We start from the raw sequence: 22,441 nt of genomic DNA on the forward strand, positions 1-22,441 counted from the left end.
GGGTATGAATTCCATCAACTTTTAATAGCTTTAGGAGCAAGGGCAAAAATTGAATTCCAAGAGCGTTTTGAATTCGATTATTCGAATTCCTTAATTCCACCCAAGACAAAACGAATTCGTATTGATCTTTTTTAATTTGAAGTCTAAATTGGCCTAAAAAAATGTCAAAGTGCAAGCTTAAATCAAGACGACTGTAATCGGCTTATCGTCCTTCATCTTGATCGTAGCTGCGTTCGATTCAGTTCCAACCAAACAGTCATCCAGGTGAGCATCTCACCCAAAGAGTTTTTCAGAGCCACTTAGAAACCGCCTGCAGGAAGAAATGGATAAGATCGATAAATAAGGCAGCTAAAACAACTACTTACACGCAGTTATGGGTGAAAATGGGGAGAGGAGTGGGGATCAAAGCCGGGGATCCGGAACCTAGCAACAGCACTTGGGCGGAGTGTTGTAGCAGTGAGCCTTGCACGGCCCACACCAAACACAGGGCATGTTGTCCTTGTTAACAAGGTAGCGCTTAGGGCAAGGAGCTTCAGGAGAAGGAACTTTTAGCGTGACACCGTGCACTTGATCCAAATGCTGTGGCACGCACAGTTGCCGATCGCCTCACCTGCTCCACCTTCATTCCTTTTAAATAGATGGTTCTTCGTCGGACATACGGACAAACAGACATACGGACAAACAGACAAACAGACATACAGACATACGGACAAACAGACATACGGACAAATGCACATACGGACAACAGGACTTTCTGGGGCCCGATTTTAAGTAAGCTTATGCGGAGACCGACTTACATGGATAGGTGGGAGGCGTGTTATAGTAGTTCCAGACTCGCGGATCGGGAATGCCGCCTTCGGGGAGCGGGGGACAGCACATGCCAGGAGCTGGGGAGCAGGGAATGGGCGAGGGGGCCCCGCATGGCGGACTGTGCGGGCCGCAGCAGGGAGTTTCATTACAGGGTCCACAGCATCCACACCCGTTGCACATCTTGAGTTCTCCTAGCGCTGCAGGCGTTGGAAAAATATTAAACACATTCCTACACACACAATACACACTCACTATTTTGGTTGAAACTTGTTCGAAAAAGAATTTGGAATTTTGTTAAATTTTGAAGCCGAAACGACTGGTCCGAGAGTCAGATATCGAATGAGGCTAGCTTCTCACTCGGCCTAAGGTATCCGTTTCAAGCTACCGGTTCGATTAGAGCGGAAAGTCATGGCCAACTTTATGGATTCGCTAAGGCTACTATGTTAAAGAAAAGAGATACAAGTCTTAAGTGTAAAAAAGCGTGGTGAATGTATAATAAAAATAGGTAAAAAAACTTTTGAAGTTAAACGGTTTTATGTTAAACATACATTGCAATGTTTAAGATAAATGTATTATACTAAAAATAATAAAATAGATACAGTCGTGGGAATTATAAACATATGCATACACTAGACTAAAATAAAAACGTGGGGCACGTCAATAGTCTACAATCGTTGATTAAAATTTTTGTTTTGTAATGTTACACTATAATTAGGCAGTTGTGGAAACAAGCTAGCAAGCTCGATTAAAGCGAGTTTTAGGGTTTCATAGTGTAGTAGTACTTTTATCTTATGTTTTGTCGATTAAAGACAAACTACGAGCAGTGAAACGATTCCTCGCCAGCCAGCAGTGTGAATGTCCAACGATAAACTAGTTGAAACATCTCTTTTATTTACAAGGAGTGTATAACTATTGGAATTTCTATGAGCAAGAAAATATTAAGTAATTTCCTCACCGTCTGCGGGCCAACTGCCTAACGACGAATTAAACGATTCTTCTATCGCAGTCGTGGAGTCGTGTTTATATGATACGACTGTATCTATTTTATTATTTTTTGGTTTTTTAGGAATTTTTTAATTCAACAGCTAATAAAAAAGCTTATTAGCTCAACAAGTATATTTTTCTTAAACATTGCAATGTATGTTTAACATAAAACCGTTTAACTTAAAAGGTTTTATTTACCTATTTTTATTTTCTAGATTTTAGTTTTTATTTCGCATTCTACTTGTTGAGCACTTTCATTTGATACCCATATTGATGGGATTGGTAAACCCTACGTTATCCGCCATTTTGTAGCGGCCGCCATCTTGAATTTACAATGTTATTGATATTACTATATTGTATTGTCATCGGGACTGAAGATGCGTATCAAATTTCAGATCAATCTGACAACAGGAAGGTACTTCAATTTTAATTTCTAATTTTGAACCAAGAAAACAAACAGGGTAAGCTAAATAAAACCGTTCAAAAAAATGCTGCTTATTTGAAATAAACTGCTTAATTCTAACCATAAAAAAAGCTTTGAATTTCATGTACAAATAATGGATAACATTTTACTTGACCTATTATAAATATGATCACAAGCATCGTTCTATAGAAAGGCTTTAATAAATGCATAATAGAAGCATTTGTAAATGAATTTTTCAAAACACTAGTTTGTTGTCTAAATGCGTTCTTTACCGATCCTCTTTGTGTACAGTGTAAGCCCATATATATATCGATTTTTTTTAAATTAATTTTAGAAATTAAATGGGGATACGCTTTAGAGGCTAATTTACAATTCTAATTGGGTGTTTTTATTTCAATTCTAAATCATCAACACAATATGCTGTACCATTTATACTACGTGCACCACTAAGGCGGTTGATAAGTGTGTTAAGCAGTTTAAAAAAAATTCACTGCATACAGATAGTGAACAGGAATCCCCATTTTTAATTTAATTTTTGTAGCTTTACAGATTTCGAAATCTTTATGCTTATACCGACATGATACAAGTAATCTAATGGGTCTGATGAGGAACTTATATACTTAATGGGGCCTCCTAACTTTTAATATACATTTCAGGAACTATGTTATATTCGAGCAATAATAATTTTGATAGTTGGGAATGGTTTTGTAATTCGCAACTTTTTGCTCACTTTGAAAAATCAGTGTAACTAAAATCGCAATAGCAAATGATTTTTCTAGTTACTATAGCTACCAGGTAGTATTTTGCTTAAGCCGAGTTTTAATAAATATGCATTTTCATAATTAGTGGTATTTATTTTTTTATTTATTATAATTTGGGGTCAAATGGATTCTAAAAACGTACAAATGATCTCGCGCTTAAATCAAGACGGACGGGACGTTTTTTCAATGCCACGGCCACTCGAGCTCCATCTTGATTTAAGCCGCTTTCAATTTGTCAGAGACCAAAACAGCGCCACACAACAACAACATGTCCCGCCAAGGGAGCGGCATTCCGCGGAAGGGCTTGGAACCCGCCTGGAGGACGAGATGGCTAAGATCCGTGGGTGCGGAGGCCGACAAGCTACTTACACGTGACGGGATGTGGATGGATTCGAAGGTCATGACTGAAGGACTTTAGGCCTGGGAACAACATTGCTCATCCCGCCAGGGTGCCCTCTATTTCAATTCTAACTAGCAGACTGGACTATCTTCTGCAGAAGAAAATATTACTTGTCAGCACGGTCGGATTTTCCCCATTTGCTGTGGCCCGCACAGTCGCAGGGACCCCTCTCATTTTGTCTTAGTTTACCGCTCTCTATTGGACGGACACGAATGCACTGAAACGGACAGACGGACGGACAAACGCAAGCGTGGGTAAGTAACAAGTGAGCTACACTGATTTCAGAATCGTGGATCCGGGAGTGCCAGAGTGGAGTAAGAAAGGAGTGAGTGGTGGCCGCTTGGCGGACTGTGTGGACCTCAGTGGAGAGCTCAGCTCGTACAGCAACAGCCGCCGCAGCAGCCGCCTGCGACTCGACCGCCGCATGCCGGCCCGCCGCTGGGGGCTCCGGTGGCGGCGCAGCGCATCCGCTTGTTGTTCACGCCCATCATCATGTTGGCGTAGCGCAGGGGGAAGGCCGCCGGGCCGCAGGTGGGGAACGGGAAGCACAGGCAGGCTGGGCGACCCTGGCAGGCGGACCGCGGACACTTGTCCTGCAGCCCGTTCCGCTTCACGCAGTCGCAGGTGGTGTACATGATGCCGCAGCGCAGTTCCCGACTGCGGCATCCGCGGGGCTGCAGAATAACAATAATATATAATATATACTATATATGCGAGTTCACTACCCACCTCCAACGATCCACATCCGTCACACATGTTGCGTCCTTCGAAAGCTACATGACAACCGATTACACGAACTTAATCACTTAATCTATGCAAACTTACTTTTTTGGTCAAATTATTCTCGAACGGAAATTTTGAATTTAGAAAATTTAAAAAGGGTCGAAACGAAGGGTTCGAGAGTCTGATGTCGAATGGGGATCCCACTTCAAATCCTACGCCATATTCAGTTTAGTTTGAGAGCACTTGGATGGCCTACTTTTGTAGCCCTTGGCCTACTTAGCTTAGAAAGCCTAAAATGTATAATATACTATATATATTAAAAATGAAAAAAATTATAACGTCGTTGTTTTTTATCCCACGAACATGATCCTTGAATCGAGAACAAAATTAAAATTTAAGTCATATTAAATCTTAATATAACTTCTAATTGCCTTTGGACTTTCGTCAATATTAAGATTTTTTGGTTAGATACGCTTTCATCACTTTTAGCAAATATATGCATTTTTCCCCTTGCTGTCTTATAATCCCGATGCAAAAATCTAAGAAGAAGCTTCGCTTGTTGGCGACGAAAGCTCTGTTATCAGTTATAATGGGTAAGGGTCTCAGTTCTGTTTGAGAGCCACCTGATAAGCAGATCGGTCCGCAGTTCGCTCAGAGTTCCCAAGCTGATCGGATCGGAGCAATGCCCAATATTGCAGTTATCGGGGCCGGAGTGAACGGAGTGGCCAGTGCCATTAAGATACTGGAGCACTTCGTCAACGAGGCAAAAGCGCCGATCAGAGTGACCATAATATCGGAGGATTTTACACCCAACACCACTGGAGATGGATCGGCAGGGCTCTGGGGACCTTATTTGCTGGGTGGAACCTCGCAATCGAAAGTCCAGTAAGTGTTCCTTATAAATTGCAAATTTAAAATCGATCCCTATCTAATTTTTTGTGCAGCAAATGGTCGAAGAGCATGCACCAATTTCTGGAGAAGATCTGGCTGAGCGGAGATGCCGGGGAAGCTGGAGTTTGTTTACTTCCCTGCATTCGTCTTGGCACCTCCACGGTGGATACTGTTGAGGATTTCTGGCGCGACATTGTCTACGGAGCGGTGGATCTCACCCAGGAACAGCTTGCTGTCTACAACCAAGGCCGCAGTGTCAAATTCACGTAAGTAGATAAAAGGTGATTTTGGCATATTTAGGAGCTTGAAATCTGTTTACTTAAAATTTAAATTTAAAAGTTTCTCCGCTTTAAAGTCACAAAGAAAAAAAAAAACCCAAAAATGCAAAATCAATGCTTGTTATTGAAGTTTGTTAGTTCTTGCCAAAGCTGGTTATAGCTCAATCTGAATAATTAAATATTAAATTGTTAAGGCACTTTCCAACTTTTATTTAACCAACCAGGTTACAATTATTGGTTTATGCATAGAGTTAATTATATTTCGATATTAATATCTGATTTAATACGTTTTAAATCGCATTGAGAATACATTTTAATAATTATCAATGGCTTCCCTACAGGTCAGGCTTATCCTTTGTTACCTACACATCGGAGCCCGTGAAGCTACTTCCGTATTTGATGAAGCGCTTTCTCCGCAACGGAGGTGCAATTATCCAAAAAAAGATTACCGATCTGGAGGCATTTATAGCCGACTCCGAGTACGATGTGATTGTCAACTGCTCCGGCCTTGGATCCCGGACACTATTGAAGGACGACCAAATGTACTCAGTTCGCGGACAGGTTTCCAGAGTGAAGGCCAACTGGATCTTTTCGGCAGTGTTGGATGAGAGCGACGATGGCAACTACATTATTCCCAAGTAAGTAAATATTAGGCTTCCCCAATACTTTGCTGGTGCTAACCCCTCAAAATCCAAGCACCGAGAGCGTCGTCCTTGGGGGAACTCACCAGGAGCAGGATTACAATACTCGGGTTTGCCAGCAGGATAAGAGGCTAATTGTGGACGGCTGTCGGCGGTTTATTCCGGGTCTGGAGCACACGGAAAGCCTCTTTGACTGGGTTGGTCTCCGTCCGGGTCGAACCCAGCTCCGGCTGGAAGCCGAGCGACGCGGAAGGAAGCTCCTCATCCACAATTACGGACACGGCGGCAGTGGAGTCACTCTGTGCTGGGGCTGTGCCGACGATGTCCTCGATATCCTCAAGGCTGCCAGGAACGGTTCCAAGTTATAGAACTAAATGAGTCTTGATATTTGAAATTAACCCTCAAGATATTTCAAACTTTTTCTTTTATTCATTCGGCATTTTTGTTTTCTAATGGAACAAAAATAAAATTTGTGTCTGTTGTTGTCAAATGTAAATAGTTTAATGCACTTAGTACTGTTTTTTATAAAATTAGGAATTATTTTCGTTTTTCTACATTTTAGCAGAAATTTTATGCTCGACTTTAACTTAACTAGTTTTTTTGAAGTTACTTGGAAGCTGTTGATTGTTGTTTTTTGGTGATTATAGTTGTTCTTCAGTTCTGCATTATTTAAAAAAAGATTTTAAATGAAAAATAATTTGGGAATTGTGTTCGATGAGTTAGTGTTAGACCATTGTAATGAAAACCAAAAAAAATAAAATTTTGTTTGCATTGGATCACTTTTCAGTGTAGGCAGAATCTAGGCATTATCATTATCGTAATGGCATAGGAATCGTATCGATAGGCTTATCACCGCCTGCTTGGAAACTCGCCTTTTTCCACCCCTTCGAAATGCAATAAACGCTTATCAATTGGAGGCTGAAGAATTTTGAAGGGAAAGCCCAAAAGTAGACGTGTATTTTTATATGACGTGGGACAAAAAGAGCTCAAAAATCGTCGTCGTGTCGTTTCTCGGCGGCCTCCTTGGCCAATCTGGCTTCCAAGGCCTCGTGGAACTCCTCGAATCCCGGCATATCGACGTACTTCAGGATCGGAGAGACGGGCAGTTCGAAGAGCAGGGCGTACATCTCGTCCAGCTCACGCAGGATGTCGAAGGGACGGGTATTGCCCACCTTGTAGATGGAGTAGATCGTCCTGCCGATCTCGTCGTACTCGATCAGACTGGCTGCCTCCTGGTCCACGGAGCTCAGGGCGATGAAGCTCACGCGGGGCATGTGCATGTGCTGGGCCACAAAGCCGAACACGTCGAAAAAGCTGGTCAGGAAGTCTCGGTTGAAGTACAGCTCGTCCGGAATGGCGATCTCGTGGACCATCAGCGCGTCGAAGGTGGAGATGTTCAGGTTCGCCTTCGTCGCATCGATGAGCTCCTTCTTCATCATTATAATCTGCTGGAACAGATTCCGGGGCATTGATGATGGAAAGAACACCCTGTCAAAAGCAAAGACATTGAACTTGAGTTATACATTATATGGGTTCAAAAATCATACCAGGAGTGCCACTCCTCAGTCATCCATTCCAGCAGGCCCACTGCCCTTATCTGGGTCTCGTCCTCGCTGATCATCATCACCGAACACTCGTTTCGCAGAATGTGCAGAACATACCTTTAAATCAGATAAGTGATAATGCTTATTTGTAATCGCAATCATTTTTAATATTTCAGCATTTTTCCGTATAAAACAATTTTCGAAATGCCAGCATCGTTCAATAAAAAAAAATCAATTCAAATGTCTTACGACAAAGAATAAAATCGTTTTTTTTTTTTTTAGGAACCTCAAACCTCTTTTAGTAATTTAAAATACTTAAATACAACAGTTTGTTTGTTTGTTTTTAAATGATTTTCAGTTTTATGATATTTTCTTGCAAATACAAGTCAAAATTTTCTTTGAAAAAAAAGATGAAGATATGAAAAATCATAAAAATACACTTATTGTTATTATAAATCGGATTTATTTATATAATACTTAAAAAAAATATAGTATTTACTTATTGCTTCATTATTACCTAGAATAGGTTTCTTTCATGTCCGGCAAGTCAAACAGTCCCAAGCTTTCGTATACCAGACTCTTTAGAAACGAATTGTGCCACATGAACTCGATCACCATGTCGTAGTACCTAAAAATATTGGCATTATTAAGCTTCAGGTTTCTACTTCACTTTCATTGTACGTGCTTCGAGTTAATGTCAACTATTTGCATTCCCTCGAAAACATCCCACTGGATGTCAAACCGCAAGGTGCGGACATCTTCCATGGCAGTTGGATTACTCTGAATTTGGTAAGAACTGAAGATTTGGTAATAAAGTTATATCTGAACATTACACCTGAAAGTTAGAAATAATTGTGTTAAAATAAATTATATATAGAAAAGCACAGCATACTTTTTGGGTGGTTCTGAGATACAAAAATGCTTTCAAAATAGCACAATTTTTTTTGCTTTAACAACATATATCGTTTTTATATATTTGTGAGGTCATATTAGGGTTCCATAATTAGCTTAATTTTTATTAGCCTTTATTTTTAAAGATCGTGTTTCAGGTCGAAATAGCTTTCAGATATCATATAATCTGACAAGCTAAAGCATACTTCTTGGATGGCATTTCCATTTCCTGTAAAACTGTTTAGCATATTGTTTCCGAATGCAACGATGTTAAATTGGTTTTTCCATATCCAAAAGAAATAACCGTAAATGTTTATTTGTACAACAAAATGCAAATTTTCTGTTTTGAATAATGTCATAATTAAACGAATATACAGGCGGTAACAATCAAGGGAGAAACGTGTAAATTTAATTTGTCTAATGTCTCAATTTGAATAAATTGCCACCACATAAAAGCAAATGCAGCCCGAAAGAATGTAAATAACAATCGCACCCATTTGTGGGCGAAACCAAGTCGGCTTGAGACCAAACCAGATCCACCCTCGGCCCAAAAAAATGTCAGAAGTGGGAACACGTCCTGGAATACACCTTGGATTCCGTATTTTAAAATTCAAAGACCATCGGGTGTCATTTACTAGGCAACAAACCAATTGAATAACCGAATTTGGCTCGGATACTCATGTTTGACAGGGGGCTTTTCACTCTCCTTCGAGTTGGAGAAAGTGGGGGGCCCTCAGGAATACAGCGCATTTTTAAATGTTTCACATCCTTGTCCGTGAGACAATTGGATATTTAAATACAAGCGACAGTTTTAATGGCTGGCTTCGGGTTTCGTTTGGCCCGCTGCCACTTGAGGCATTTTCATTCCGGACACGTATGCCATTGTCTCATGTCGTCCTGATAAATTCAATATCGAAAAGAAATAACTTAATTTTTGACACCACTCGGTGGGGGAATGGAGTTGGGATTGGGTTTAAAAGCACTTTATTTTTGGAAGCAACTCAAGCGAGCCAAGAACGAAAAACCATCGCTAACATTTAGCAAAAAGCGGCGTAATACTACTAAGTCCGCGGCGGACTTTATGATGTTGCATAAACTGTGTCGGGCGTTAAAACGTCTCATTTGGGACTCATTTAATCCGCCAAATTGTTTGCACACACTCGCACTCGCAGTGGGCATCCTTTCTGCCACAAAAGGTAAACGATTCGGGGCAACAACAGCGGCGTATTTGAATTCATTCGAAAATCGCTTAACGTCAGCCGGCGGTTTAGCATGTTTTTCAGCAAACACCTGCGCATTCCCTCGGAATCGCAACCTGGGTGGTTCGGTGGGTTGGATATAGGTGGTTGGGTGGTGCCATCGCCAGCCGTGACTTGCATTCGCCAGCGAAACTCTGCCACCGCTTTCATTTAAATTCGAAAATACAAAACGAATGGAAATGCAACAATGAAAAGGAAAAGAGTCTGAGGGAAACACGGAGTTCAGCCGAAGTTTAAATGTACTAGGTACTCTAACCTACAACCTCTTCGATACTCTAAGAAAATCATTCAGGAGAATCATTCCAGAAAAATTAATAGATAATAACTTTCAAAATGTTTCTTAATATTCAAGAAAGTTGTTCAAGGCTTAATTTTTTACTAAAAGGTAATATACTACAATTTGGTAAAACAATTTTAAATTTCTTACCATAAGTGGTATCGTTATTTTGTATTTTAGGTATACAAGCAATTGCTTTTCTGCTTCATGGAACACTTTTAAAAGGAGATATTAAAATAAAATAATTTATCCTGGACTTTTATATATACTGTTTCGGTAAGAGGTACTCTTCATTTAGTTCAATGATCCCTTATTAATGGCTATTTCATCCTTAACCCCAATTAAGTTACATAGTTAACCCTTGGAAGGGTATGCTATTGAAAAGCACACTTGATTGTGTTGGCTGAAAAAGCCGGTTGACAGTGTATGGCGGCCATGATTGGAATGAAGTGGGCGGGTTTGGATTCCGGCGGAAGGGGAGGGGCTGGGAGATGTGCACTTGTTAGCCGCAAGGTGCTGGCAACCTCATCATCAGCATGTCACAAGCCCATTCCATCTGGGCGAAGTTTCGCGGTTGTCGACACACAAACAAATAAACAAACAAGCCTTCAGCAAGGGTTCAACAAAAGCAAAGTGCTCAAAGTAATTCAAAATACTGCGAAAGGGGAAGGAGTTGGATAATCCCTCTATATCCTGCAGTTGGTTCTCCATTGTTTGATTATTTAGCATTTAAATAGCGGCTAATCCACGTTGTACGGTTGCGTATCTTTTGATTCAGTGCTTCGCAGATGTTGAATTTCAGCTTCCCGACACTTTGAAACTTTTACCCAAAATTATTTTGTTATGTCTCAGAAAAATTATCTTATCTGCTGTGATCATAGCTCATAATTATGCTTGTAAAAAGAAATTAAACTTCAATTTTCTTAAACGTCTTGGCTTGAAATGGCTTTGGTTGTCTACTGGTGAATTTCAGGACCTCAGATGACTTCTCCAGGGAACAGAATGGAAACTGCTCTTTAAGTACTGACAGCGGAGTTGACAATGAAGATTATTTTAAGCCAAAAGTAGCTATTTTCCAAATTATATAAAAACAGCTAATAGGAGTAAATATAGATGTGTTTTGTTATTTAAAGCCTTAATTTAATAACTTTATTAAATTAAAAATGTATTTATTATTGAAAAAAATATTGTAAATTTCAGTATTTTAGTTACATTTTTTATGTTTGCAAAAGATATCGAATGTAATTCTAATATTAAACAAATTTTTTTAATTTCATAATATTTTATTTATTCATCCAAGTTTTTAAATTAAAATATTTAAACTTAACATTACCAATCATACATTGAATCTAATTTTAGGAAATATACAGCTTGTGTGTAGTTTTCAATACTGAATAGATATAATCTATGGTTTTGTGCCAAAATTTAGAAATAAAAAATGTTTCAATATTTATGCTCCTTTAGCTATTTTGCATTGGCCTCAGTTGGCCATGTTGCACAGCATCCCTGGCTCGAGGAAAGCCGTTAAGGAACTTCCGGCTCGGTTTTAACTCACTTAGGTCGCCAGCGACTTATGCAAAAGTTTCAATTGCCTCTTATTACTTTTGTTGTTGTTCTTGCTGTTGTTGCGCGCTTTTTATTGTTGCTCCGACTCAAGTGAAATGCAAATTTATTCAAAATGGAGGAAAATGGAAAAGTTAGCTGTGTCTGCAAAGTCTGAGTGGAAGGGCTACGGCCATAATTAAATATCATTTTTTTCGCATTTATATTTGCATTTTAGCGAACCATTTCATTTTATTTCGCTCTTAATTTGTTTTGCCTAGATAATTTCGTTAAAGTAAATAAAAGTGGGAAATGCTAAGGTTGCAGGAAGAAAGCCGACGATTGGCATATGAAAAATAACGTTTTTCCCATTAGCTACACGCGATTTTCCAATAAAATTCTAATGGCGAAATCAAATTCCCGGCGAAAAGAGTTGGCTGACCGGCGGCCGAGGAAATCAGTTACAACTATGGACAGTTATCTCAGCGGGTCATCTCCACGGAAGGACAATTATCGGTGGACATGCTAATTTGTGCGTGGCCAAAGGACTCTCCGAATGGAAAAAAATGGGTAAAGCAGAATACCTCAATATTTGTTGACGGAACGTGATTTGGCGCATTTGCCGTCGCCGGACAAAAGTGGAGCTGCCAACAACATGCGACCGCGCCCAACATGAGAACATCGGGAAGGTGAGGGTCGCACCCACTCGACCCCCGTTCACCACTCACTTATAAGTACACTAAGAAAAAATATGCATTAAGGAACATGTTCCGAAGTCTTTCCCCTATTCGTAATTAAGATGTTCGTACTATCCTTCCATAAGGGAAATCTGGGTTTTAATGATAATGTTATCATTCTTTGTCATGCTTTTCAGACAATTTTTAGGAGGTCATTAAGCTCCACGAATTAATGAATATTTTTTAAGAATAGTGTACAAGAATCTAAAAACTTTTCCTTGACAAAATTATTGCGTATTTAAGCGAGAATGTGATTCACTTTTAAAATGAGGATCATAAGACACAAGACAACTTAAATTGAAATGAGAGCTTAGCTGATGTCTTAAATAGTTTAAAAAATGTCTTTTATTATTTTCACCACGTATAAAAGATGATAAAAGACGATTTCAATTAGATCTTAAATAGTTTTTTAGAAAATATTCGCGTTGCAAATGTTTTTTTCACTGTACACTCGCGCCATCTCCCGCAGTGCGTTCTCCAGAAATATGCAATACGTTTTGTCCGAGTTGAGCAAACAGGCGCTTGAGCAGAACCCTCCTAAAGGATCCGAGTGGGAGGAATCACGAAGCGTAGCCGCTGAACACGCAAACCCAAAAGGGTTAATTAATTTAATGCCTTAACGCGGCGCAGAGAGCTTTTCTAACTAGACTATTGAAACGCCATCAAGCCAAGGTAAAAACTAAACACATTTTGTGCAAAAAGGAACTTCAAGGTATCTGCAACCACTCAAGGAAAAGCCACCATCTCCCCAGAAAATCCTAAAGAAACTCCGCCTCCAAAGACGCGTAAAGGCCACACCCTCCGCTTTCCTAGGAAGTTCAACGTCTTTGATGTAAACTTTGATAAAAATAAGTTGGATAAAAAAAGGGGGAGGGACGATCCTAGCCCCAAGCTATTCCTTTGCAATTTCCCGCCTCGGAAATGGCTTTTCTTTTGGGTACGTTATAATGGAGTCTAAGCCAAGTCCTTATTCTTTAGGTTCAAGGGATAAAATAAAAAATTTTCTCGCCCCATGACGCCAATTGAAGTCACTTGTCAGCTAATTATATACTTTTCTCAATTAATCAAGTAATGAAATGCAGTCAATACTGGATCCTTAAGACCAGTTGCGTGACTTTGTGGGCGGAACCAGGAAGAAGGGGGCGGGGCAGCCGCGATGTCAACGCCAATTGATTGCCGACTCTGACATTGGTCCATAAATAATTTATCAGGACATCGCCGATGCCGTTGATTTCAATTGACGGCGAAGTGCCGAGCGCCTTATTTGCAGCTCCTTCGAGTTCCGTGCCCACTAAATTATTCCACAAAAAACATCGATGGCAATCGCTTGGGGACACCATCGTGATCATCATCAACAGCCTATCCACCTGCCATTAACCACGCTTAACCTGAGTACATCCTTGAGCGGCTGCGGCCCGGTACACCGATAAACATTAACTTGTCAATAAAGGTAATTCATTATGTCGCTCTCGAATACCCGTGGGAGCAACTCTGCGGCTCCTTCCTTCCGCAGGACACGTATCCTGGCGTCTTTGCATCGCTTCTTCCAGCCTCTTTTGCCTTTCACGGTCTTCAAGGATGGTAAAATACTCCGCAGGATAGGTGATAAAAACGCTTATTGCTTTACGTTGGCCGCAGCCAAACGCGTTGAGGTCGCAGTTGCATAAACTCAAATGGGGCTTTTATTGGGCATCGGCATGGTGTGGTTTCCAGCGGACATGGCTAAAGTAGTAACCCTGGTTGAAAATATCAAAGGATTCATTTTTATAAAGAGCACTTTTTCTGGTTTTAAACTTATAGAGATAAATACACATTTATTTTATAAAGCTTATGCTATTGTTATTGACTTTGAACCCCTTTCTCATAAAATTATTGTTTGAAATTTTATACAGTTTTTAAATTAAACTACTAGATTTTCAAAATTAAAACATTAGAATCTATTATTACACAAACCTATGTTATACAGTAATTACTTTCAACCTACCACATATAATTTTCAAAAAAAAAAGTCACCCTATTTTATAGCAAATGAAAAGACATGTCATTCATAATTATGTGAAAAATATAATTCTTTTTGGTTATTAAAAACCTCCTTGAAAAAGATAATAGAATCGGAATTTTAAATAAATAAAATGTATTTGTAAAATCGCCAAGTGAAATTGAGACAACTTTGTGTGTTTTGTTTCCAAGCTCGCCTCATAATCCAATTTAATATGAAGAGGTTTTCACTCCGTGGGACGTGGACCTGGTGCCTTTTGGCTGGATGCTGGCTCTCGACACTCGCGTGACACGTCAGATCAATTTTTCGAAATATATTTTCTTCGAAATTTATTTGCCTGTCATTAGAGTTTTTGCGGAACGTGCTTTGGTCGCATTTGCAAGTGCTCCGCTGGGGACGACTATGTTCGACATGGAAAAGCCAGCCAGCGACCGGAATTCGAGGCGAGGGTGAACCTGGACCGAGGATGAGTTGGAGATGGAGGTGGGGGTGGAAAACCAATATCGGTGGAAACAGTCGCAGGACCTCCGACTTCCCCAACGATTAGGGGGCAGGGGAAGCTGACAGGGGGGACACTTTTGTATCTCACGGATACGTTTGGCCGGCGAACACACACCCACACTCACACACGTGTGTGTGGGTTTTATGAAAATTGCATTTCAATTGACAAACACGGGCGAGTGGAGCATAAAATATGGCAATTTACCTCCGTCGTGCTCAACTCTTTCGTGCTTTATGCCTCCATGCCGTATTACGTTGATGAAATTGTTTTCGTTTCGACAATTTTCGTGTGCTGCCTGTGGTTCATGGAGAGCCTGAGTGGCAGGACTCCAGTGGAAGGGGGCATCGTCTGTCCAGGATATTTATTATTTTATTAGCGACGTGTGTTTTGCTTCGGTGGCGGGCCGTCGTTCTTGGGAGTGGCGCAATTTTACGGATGCGCCTGCCCGCCGATAAACCCCTTTCCCAGTTGCCCAAAGCCCCGTGCCGACGTGGTTATGATAATTAAGTAATGGCTTCGCTGCGGCGGCACATGGACACCTCCTGACATCCTTAAATGTTGCCCACTCGAGCGTCACTTTCATGCAAACAAGATTCGGGGTACTTCAACTTGTTTGTATTTGTATACCTATACTTGTTACTAACAAAATAAAAGCGTATAATGTTACATTTGATGAGTATATTCATTGGTTTGTAATTATATTGAAAATACTTTTGAGTATTCTGTAAATCAAACAGACATGTATGGTCATTTTTTGTAGATAGTACTTTAAATGCAAGAATTGAAATGGTAGCTTATGAATAGCTACTGTAAAGTTTAGAAACTAATGCGTCCTTTTTCCTTTCTTTTGTTGAATGTTACGATTAATAATTTTGATTAATCTCCTTGTTGGTTCCTGAATAAAATTTTAAATAAATCTTAAGGTTTAAAAATGTATTTTAAATATCTATAATTCTTAACAAAAAGTCTACTCCTGCATCAATTTAATATAATGCGAATCTTTTGTATGACATTGAATTTATTTATACTCTTGATTATCATTATGAAAATAATTTGTTAACTAGATTATCCCAAACGTCTTCATTGTGATTAAAAGTTAATCCAAACCCCTATAACCACTACAATGGACTTTTGCATTGGTATGTTTAAGTACATCGCAAGCATTTATTATTAAATCTTAAACTTGCCTTACTTTGTAGTTCCCCCTCGATTGAAGAACAAATCATTATGGCTGACCGTATCGTTTTACGATATCCGTTGAAACAAAATCGCCTTGAGTGCGTTTCAAGCAGTTGGGCAATTAGAAGCGCTCTCGATGGCCACAAAACGATTTGTTAAACGATTTTTATTTATGAATTTATGTGCACATGCCACCTCAACAACCACCAGCCAGCCACCAATCGATGATAAAAGACTTTCGGTCCGATAAACCCCGAAAGCGGCAGAAGTTTGCCATACCAAGTCAGGTGATTGTGAATGTGATGGTGACTGTAATTGTGATTGCCTTGTATATGGACTCAGGTACAATGGTATATGGGTATATTGGAGGGCTCTAATCGCAGGGCGTTATCACCGTAGCTTAACACCTTTCGTAAGTTCGTAAGTAAGCTGGCCAACCGTTTTTTTTTTTTTATCACCATATCTGAACAGTTTGGCTGAAAGTCGGGGAGCGACTATACGAGAGGGCAAAGTTCAGAGCGCGGCACGGAACACAAAAGACCTTAGTGCTTCCTAATTGCGCACTAAATTAACTGAAATCAACAGCAAAACAAGTAAAAAGAGCTGAACGAATAAATAATAATGAATGGAAGGCGAACTGGACGCGAATCGGATCGTAAAGCCGTCAGCGCACATTGAACATGAAATGCACCGCCAATCAAAAAGGCGCACATAAAAATTACCCACTGAATTGCCGAAAAGAAATTAACTCCAAGCTCACTCACTCACCCTCGCCCCAATAAACGGGCATAATCTACGTACTCTTTAAAATTGAAACCCAACTTTGGTGTCTGCCACATCTGCTGGCACCGCCTCTTGTGTCAAAACTGCGGCTGCTGATTTCCAGCGGGTTCCGAATCGAGGAGCGAAACATTTCAATTCGACTCGGTGGGAACTACGATTAAATGGGCTTTAGGGGGATATAGTAGATGCTCGTCGGACATATAAAGATTAGGCAGCTTCTTAGCAATAGAATGTGGCTTGCTTTTAGGGCAAAGCGAACTTTCTTGCTTTAAAAAGAGATATTTAATACAGCAGAAAATGCAGAAAAAACTACTCTTTGCTTTTTTTATGTTTAAAAACGTTACATTTGAAATATTAAAATAACTAATACCAAAATCTGTTTTTTTCTACAGACAAAGTAAAACAAGAAAACCCGAATATAAGAAGTTACTTAAATGAATTATTAGAGAGAAGTCAATCAATTATAGATATGTTTTATTCTTTTGAAATGTTTCAGACTTTTAGATTATAGTTTTAAATATATTACTATTATATAAGTTAGTCAACAGTTAGTAAATCAAAGATTTATTCTTGTGTTAACACAAAGCCATCCCAGGTTAAAATACAATTTATCTTTGGAGTTAAGTATATTATGATGTAAACACATAGTTAATAAACAAACCAAAATAACCAGTCAATTTGGATCCAGAGAACTAATGGATGTCCAACCTCCATTCCGCCCCAAATAACTAGCTCCAAAACGACGGCGCAATGTCATTGAGAAAACATTTCGGCAGCGAGTCAGCGCGATCAATTTAAATTAAGCCGAAGATTTTGTTTTAATTAAAAATCTTCAAATGCGCTTAATGACAATTAATTGGCCAACATCGAGCCAGTCATCGCCATCGCCATCGAAATCGTCGCCCTCACATCGACGGAAACCGAACCAAACAGTCTGAAAGGCGCTGTGGATCTGAAGTGGATGGATCTGAAGGGCGAAATCCGGAGGGATGGACGGAGGATCTCCGGCCAGATGGCCAGAAGTCACGCAACCTTCATAAAGCGATCGGAATCGGGGCTTTTCCCCTTTGAAGTTCCATGTGCAGTTGCGTGTTGCGGATGGAGATTTCTTCGCCGATTTCAGTTCAATTGAAACAAATCGAAGTCGAGAGAACTCAAAGGGCGCCACCCTGGAAGAATTCTTTTTCTGGTTTGGTCTTCCGCAGAATGTCTGCATTAATGCATAGGGGGTTCCATCTATTTCTTGAACTAACTTTCTAAAACAGAACACTCCCAATACCAAGCATTACTAGCCTCGTTACGTTGATGAATGGTTTTGCAACTTGTTATTAATTTACAACACCCAAACCCACATAAAGTATAGATAGGGTGTGTGTGGGTTTTAATTAAGCCCAGAAAGGTGACTCTAATGACTAGTTATGCACTCTGTCCCAATTGGGGAAATGCACACGATAATCTCTGAACTTTACACTCGGCAATGGGCTAGGTGCCATCACCCAGTTCCATTTCCTACTTCTCTTACTCTCCTTCAAACAGGACAACTGGCCGGCTGACAGTCCCCAAAGACAACACAACTGATGGACTGCTGATGACATAATATGCAAATAGAATGCCACAAACCACAACCAACAACAGCACATAAAATACATCCTCGCACGCCCCATGAAATCGAGGGTGGTAAGCCTTCTTATTCGGACCTGTGAATAGTTTTTAGCTTGATTTCTTCTGGGAATTTCGTATCCAGAGCTTTGCTCGAGCTGACAAAATGAAGGAGTTGCTGTGCTTACCAACGTACTAGAGATGGGAGAACTAAATGTTATACTTAGAACGTATACATAATTAAACTATTTATACTATAACTTGTTTTAAATAATTTAATAAACGTTATGCTTTGGAAAAAATGTAAGTACAAGAGAAAAACCTTTTTGACACTTTTTAAAAATATCCACTCTTTGCTCTAATACCAATCCAATATAGTGTATTATTGTCGTATTAACTTAAAAGTTCAGACATTAAAGGATAAATTTAGTACCACTATTTTAGGTAATGCTATAAAACTATGTTGGATTCCAGCTAATATTAGATTATACTTCTTTGCTTAAACTTTCGGTTTCCTATAAACGAAGTCCATTTAAGTGGAGGTCACGGCACCATCCCTAACTGTAAACTAAGGGGTCATGCAGTTGGCTTGTCTCCGCTTCGCCTTCGCGTTGCCGTGGTCCTAGTAATTTGCTTAATTACTTTAACTTGTAAATAGAGCTGTGAAAGGTGAGTGGGAGGGTAACGACTGCGACTAAGCGTACAATCAGAAGAAGGTGCGGACTAATCGCACCGCTGGATAAACGAGTCTGTCGCCGAAGCGGACGACTGGCGGTGCGGTGCGGTGTTATTAGGTGACAGTTTTCCATAAGCGGAGCGTTTGGCTGTAATTAAAATAATTACCCCTTCCGATTAACCCAGTTTCGAGGTTCGTTGCTCAATTTTCTGCATTTCGCGTGGACTGTCTGTCAGTCTGCTCCGTTTCCATTAGCCGGGGATTGTGGATTGTGGTCTGTTGCTATTATGTTGTCACATGTGAACTGAGGCATGAGCGAAGCGATTACGGAAGGGGTGACTGGGAAGGGGTGAATCGAAAGGGAAATAGTAACAGGAAAAGGAAAAGGAACAGGACACTGAGGAACTGGGGAAACAGTGGCAGTCGGAAAAGGACATAACGCCTTGCGGCGCTGATTGTTCCTTTTGTTGCCTTGTTGCCTTGCAGTAGCTTGCCCCCTGCAATCGAGACTTACCCTTTGATCCTTTGATAGGAAAAACACCGCCCCGGAGAGTCAACCCCCCACCGACTGGGCGACATTATCCCATAATTACAGGGCCACCGTATGCTCGGCATGGGACACGTGCGCCTTCTGTTCCGTTCTGTTCACTTGAGCCAATATTTATGCAACAATTTAACCGCAAAATTTATTAATGCCCTTGCCAAATTGTTTCAGAGCTTTGTTCGCCCCGAACCCTTTTTCCGCTCCATAGTGAGCTGCTTCCATGTTGTGGGTAATTTTCAGATTATCGGATTTTTTGTTTTGCCTTAAACGGTTTCAAAGATTGTTTGGGGACAATTGAAAAGTAATTCGAGGATTGAAATCGAAAGCTGATACAGTTTCAAGCATTTGACCTGAATAGTTGGCAATTGAATTGAATATTGGATGTTTAGATGTTAGCTAACACCAAATAAGTGTTGTCTTTTAGTTAAACTTATGTTGCAACGAGGACGAAAAATGTACTACTTCTGATGACAATTTTTGAAGGACATTCAAATATTTTAAGAAAACATTAAATAATAATACAGTTGAAAAGAAGAAATCCATTGTCTTTAAATTATTTCCGTCAACTAACTTATATTAAGTGTTCGCTTCATTTATTTACAAACGTTACAACTTATTAAAAAAGTCTTCATAAAAATACAAGCTTCCACATCTAATGCATTTTTATTATCTTCCTGTCTGAATCTATTTCCAAGAACTGCAATCGCAATTACTCTTACGACTTCTGCTCCCAATTGTTCGTCTGTCTCCCTTTTAGTTCCATAAAAAAGCAAATAAAACAGTTAAGAACAATTAAGTTTTTGAAATCATGCAAAAGTTCGAAAATGTCAAACTCCGAAGCGTGAGAAACATTTTTGCAGTGATGTGAATCAAAACCTCCGAGAAGGATAGCGATATTTTTTACAATTAACGAATGCGACCCAGCTTGGGGAATTGTGGGAGATAAAAAAGTGCAGTGCACTGTGGAAAACTAATTCAATTTAATTTCGCAATAAATATAAGGAAAGATAAATATACCTATTTTAGTAAGTTAATATAAGCCTTGAGAACTTTTAGAAGTAAGCGGGGAATTCTTAATTTATTACAACCTTTTTAAGAACATTTCTTGTAGTGATAAGTGTCAAGCTCAAATCGTTTCAGTCATGCGATTTTTTGCCTCAATCAATCCCAAGTTGGCTCCATCTCCAGTCCGATCCGGTCCGGCTGCTCATTGGTGTCCGGAACGTCATGTATCCGTTGCCCATGGCAGTAGCTGTATCTGTATCTGCTGTTGTATCTGTATCTCTATCTGGATCTGTAGTCGCATCGCAGTCATGTCACCCTTTTCATTACGTTCCATTAAGAGTGTTGGGGGATTAATTGAATTTAATTGATTTGCCAAAGCAGACTAAATTGGCCACACTGTCTAGATTCCGGGGGCAGCACCGCAACAGATACTCGGCCCAGACAATTATCCATGAGATACGAATACTTCGCAACATACTCGTGTATATATACGCATTACACCCGGAGCGAAGGAGACATCGGCTTTGGCTGGCATCTCTGTGTTGGTTGGCTGGATAAATTAATGAGCACATGAATTTGGATTCCCACTTTGGGCGCTACAACAACAGCAACATCAGCAGTTGATCATCTAACAGTGGTTGCAAATAGTACGCACACACTGAGATGTGGCCTATGCACATATGACATCATCGCCAGCTTGGCTTTTGTGCGGGTGCCTCCGTCTGTTTTCGTGTGTGTTTTTGTTGTTGTGGCTGGCTTAATTACACAACGAGCTCACAGTTTGAGGTTCAGATACTTTACTCCACGCCAGATACTCGCAGAGCTCCCTGCGGAGGCGTGAAATCCGAATGGAGCAAATGGAGCCGGAGATGGAGTCCGAATTGGAATTGGAATTGGAGCTGGTTGGCTTTTCAAGTAACCGCGTTGATACTTTTGACAATGGGACTTGTTAATTATCTAGATTGTGGTGCTGCTTGGGCCAATTAATACATTCTCTTTTCTAAATATAGATCCTAATAATCTCATGGGAGTTTGTTACAGTTTTAAATGGTTAGGGTGTTCCGTTGAAGTCCTCAAAACAATAAATTTATCTTCTAAAAAGCAAGAAGAAAATTGATCGGCCTGTAAATATATATCTTATTACACCAAAATAATACCTTAACCTTCAAACTGGCAAATCAGGAGTTATTCAATCAAGCCCCCAAACAAAAAAAAAGAAAGTCGACTTTGAATCCCATGTTTTTAATTATTTTTTATTTTTTCCGAAAAACAAAATGTATGATTTTATAAATAAAAACTAAAGGCATTTTAAGAAAACGTATGGTTTTACAAAAAGGATGCAAAAGCAGGTAATCAAGTTATGGTCAAGAAATACAAATTGTAACATAAATACACACAATTTAAATAATATATTTCTAAAAAGTTATTAAAGTGTTTAAAGTTAAATTATCAAAAGGATACATTCGTCCATGGCCTCTTATATTGGTAATTAAAAACTTCACCTGCAATTTAATAATGTTTTTTTTTTGGTAAATAAAGAAGACCTATATTAAATGTATTGGTTTATTATATGGTTTAAAGATGTTATATACATGTTTAAAGATTTCTTCTATGTACCCGAACTGGTTAGTTTTAAAATCACAATGTTCCACAAACAACTAAAATATTTTATTATATAAGCAAGCAAAATAAGAGAATGTGGTAAACAGTAATAAACAGTACAAAAGGTGCACCTATAATAACTATCAACTTGTTTAAAGAAGAACATAATAAAAATGAAACCAGCCATTGATTACTTTTGGGAGCACAGATCTCATACAAAAGCACCTAAAATGTTTACATTAAAATCACTATTTAATTATTTAAAAGCTCGGCGGATAGACAGAGAGCGAGAAAAGGAGTGAAAAGAATAGCGTGCAGATTGTACATATAATGCCATGTGTTTTTTGGTTCGCTTAAACAAACAAAGCCGTATGAGAGCAAATATTTTTG

At 39.6% G+C, this 22,441-nt stretch overlaps 4 protein-coding genes across 4 annotated transcripts; 1 reads left to right on the forward strand and 3 right to left on the reverse strand.

Moving 5' to 3' along the window:
* Window positions 1-115: 115 nt before the first annotated feature.
* LOC108088225 lies at window positions 116-1,197 on the reverse strand. The gene is made up of 4 exons (XM_017185935.1): window positions 1,063-1,197; window positions 960-1,007; window positions 366-530; window positions 116-310 (listed from the first exon to the last, which is right to left on the reverse strand). Exons 2-3 carry the CDS (start codon window positions 988-990, stop codon window positions 424-426), a joined length of 138 nt encoding a protein of 45 aa, XP_017041424.1. The 5' UTR covers window positions 991-1,007; window positions 1,063-1,197; the 3' UTR covers window positions 116-310; window positions 366-423.
* On the reverse strand, window positions 116-4,317 carry LOC108088227 (keratin-associated protein 5-2). The gene is given in 5 exon segments (XM_017185936.1): window positions 116-310; window positions 798-973; window positions 3,722-4,053; window positions 4,109-4,143; window positions 4,205-4,317. Coding segments are annotated over 4 exon segments (546 nt in total). The 5' UTR covers window positions 4,136-4,143; window positions 4,205-4,317; the 3' UTR covers window positions 116-299.
* A 452-nt stretch (window positions 4,318-4,769) lies between these two features.
* On the forward strand, window positions 4,770-6,408 carry LOC108088140 (D-aspartate oxidase). Its single transcript, XM_017185804.1, has 4 exons — window positions 4,770-4,987; window positions 5,047-5,259; window positions 5,613-5,909; window positions 5,968-6,408. The coding sequence occupies exons 1-4, from the start codon at window positions 4,785-4,787 to the stop codon at window positions 6,278-6,280; spliced, it is 1,026 nt and encodes a 341-aa protein (XP_017041293.1). The 5' UTR covers window positions 4,770-4,784; the 3' UTR covers window positions 6,281-6,408.
* Window positions 6,409-6,838: 430 nt separating this feature from the next.
* Window positions 6,839-8,313, reverse strand: LOC108088144. Its single transcript, XM_017185810.1, has 4 exons — window positions 8,142-8,313; window positions 7,974-8,084; window positions 7,460-7,573; window positions 6,839-7,400 (listed from the first exon to the last, which is right to left on the reverse strand). Exons 1-4 carry the CDS (start codon window positions 8,219-8,221, stop codon window positions 6,899-6,901), a joined length of 807 nt encoding a protein of 268 aa, XP_017041299.1. The 5' UTR covers window positions 8,222-8,313; the 3' UTR covers window positions 6,839-6,898.
* Window positions 8,314-22,441: the final 14,128 nt, after the last annotated feature.

The sequence above is a fragment of the Drosophila ficusphila genome, unplaced genomic scaffold, assembly GCF_018152265.1.
Source record: "Drosophila ficusphila isolate 14025-0441.05 unplaced genomic scaffold, ASM1815226v1 contig_607, whole genome shotgun sequence".
NCBI classification, from domain to species: Eukaryota; Metazoa; Arthropoda; class Insecta; order Diptera; family Drosophilidae; genus Drosophila; species Drosophila ficusphila.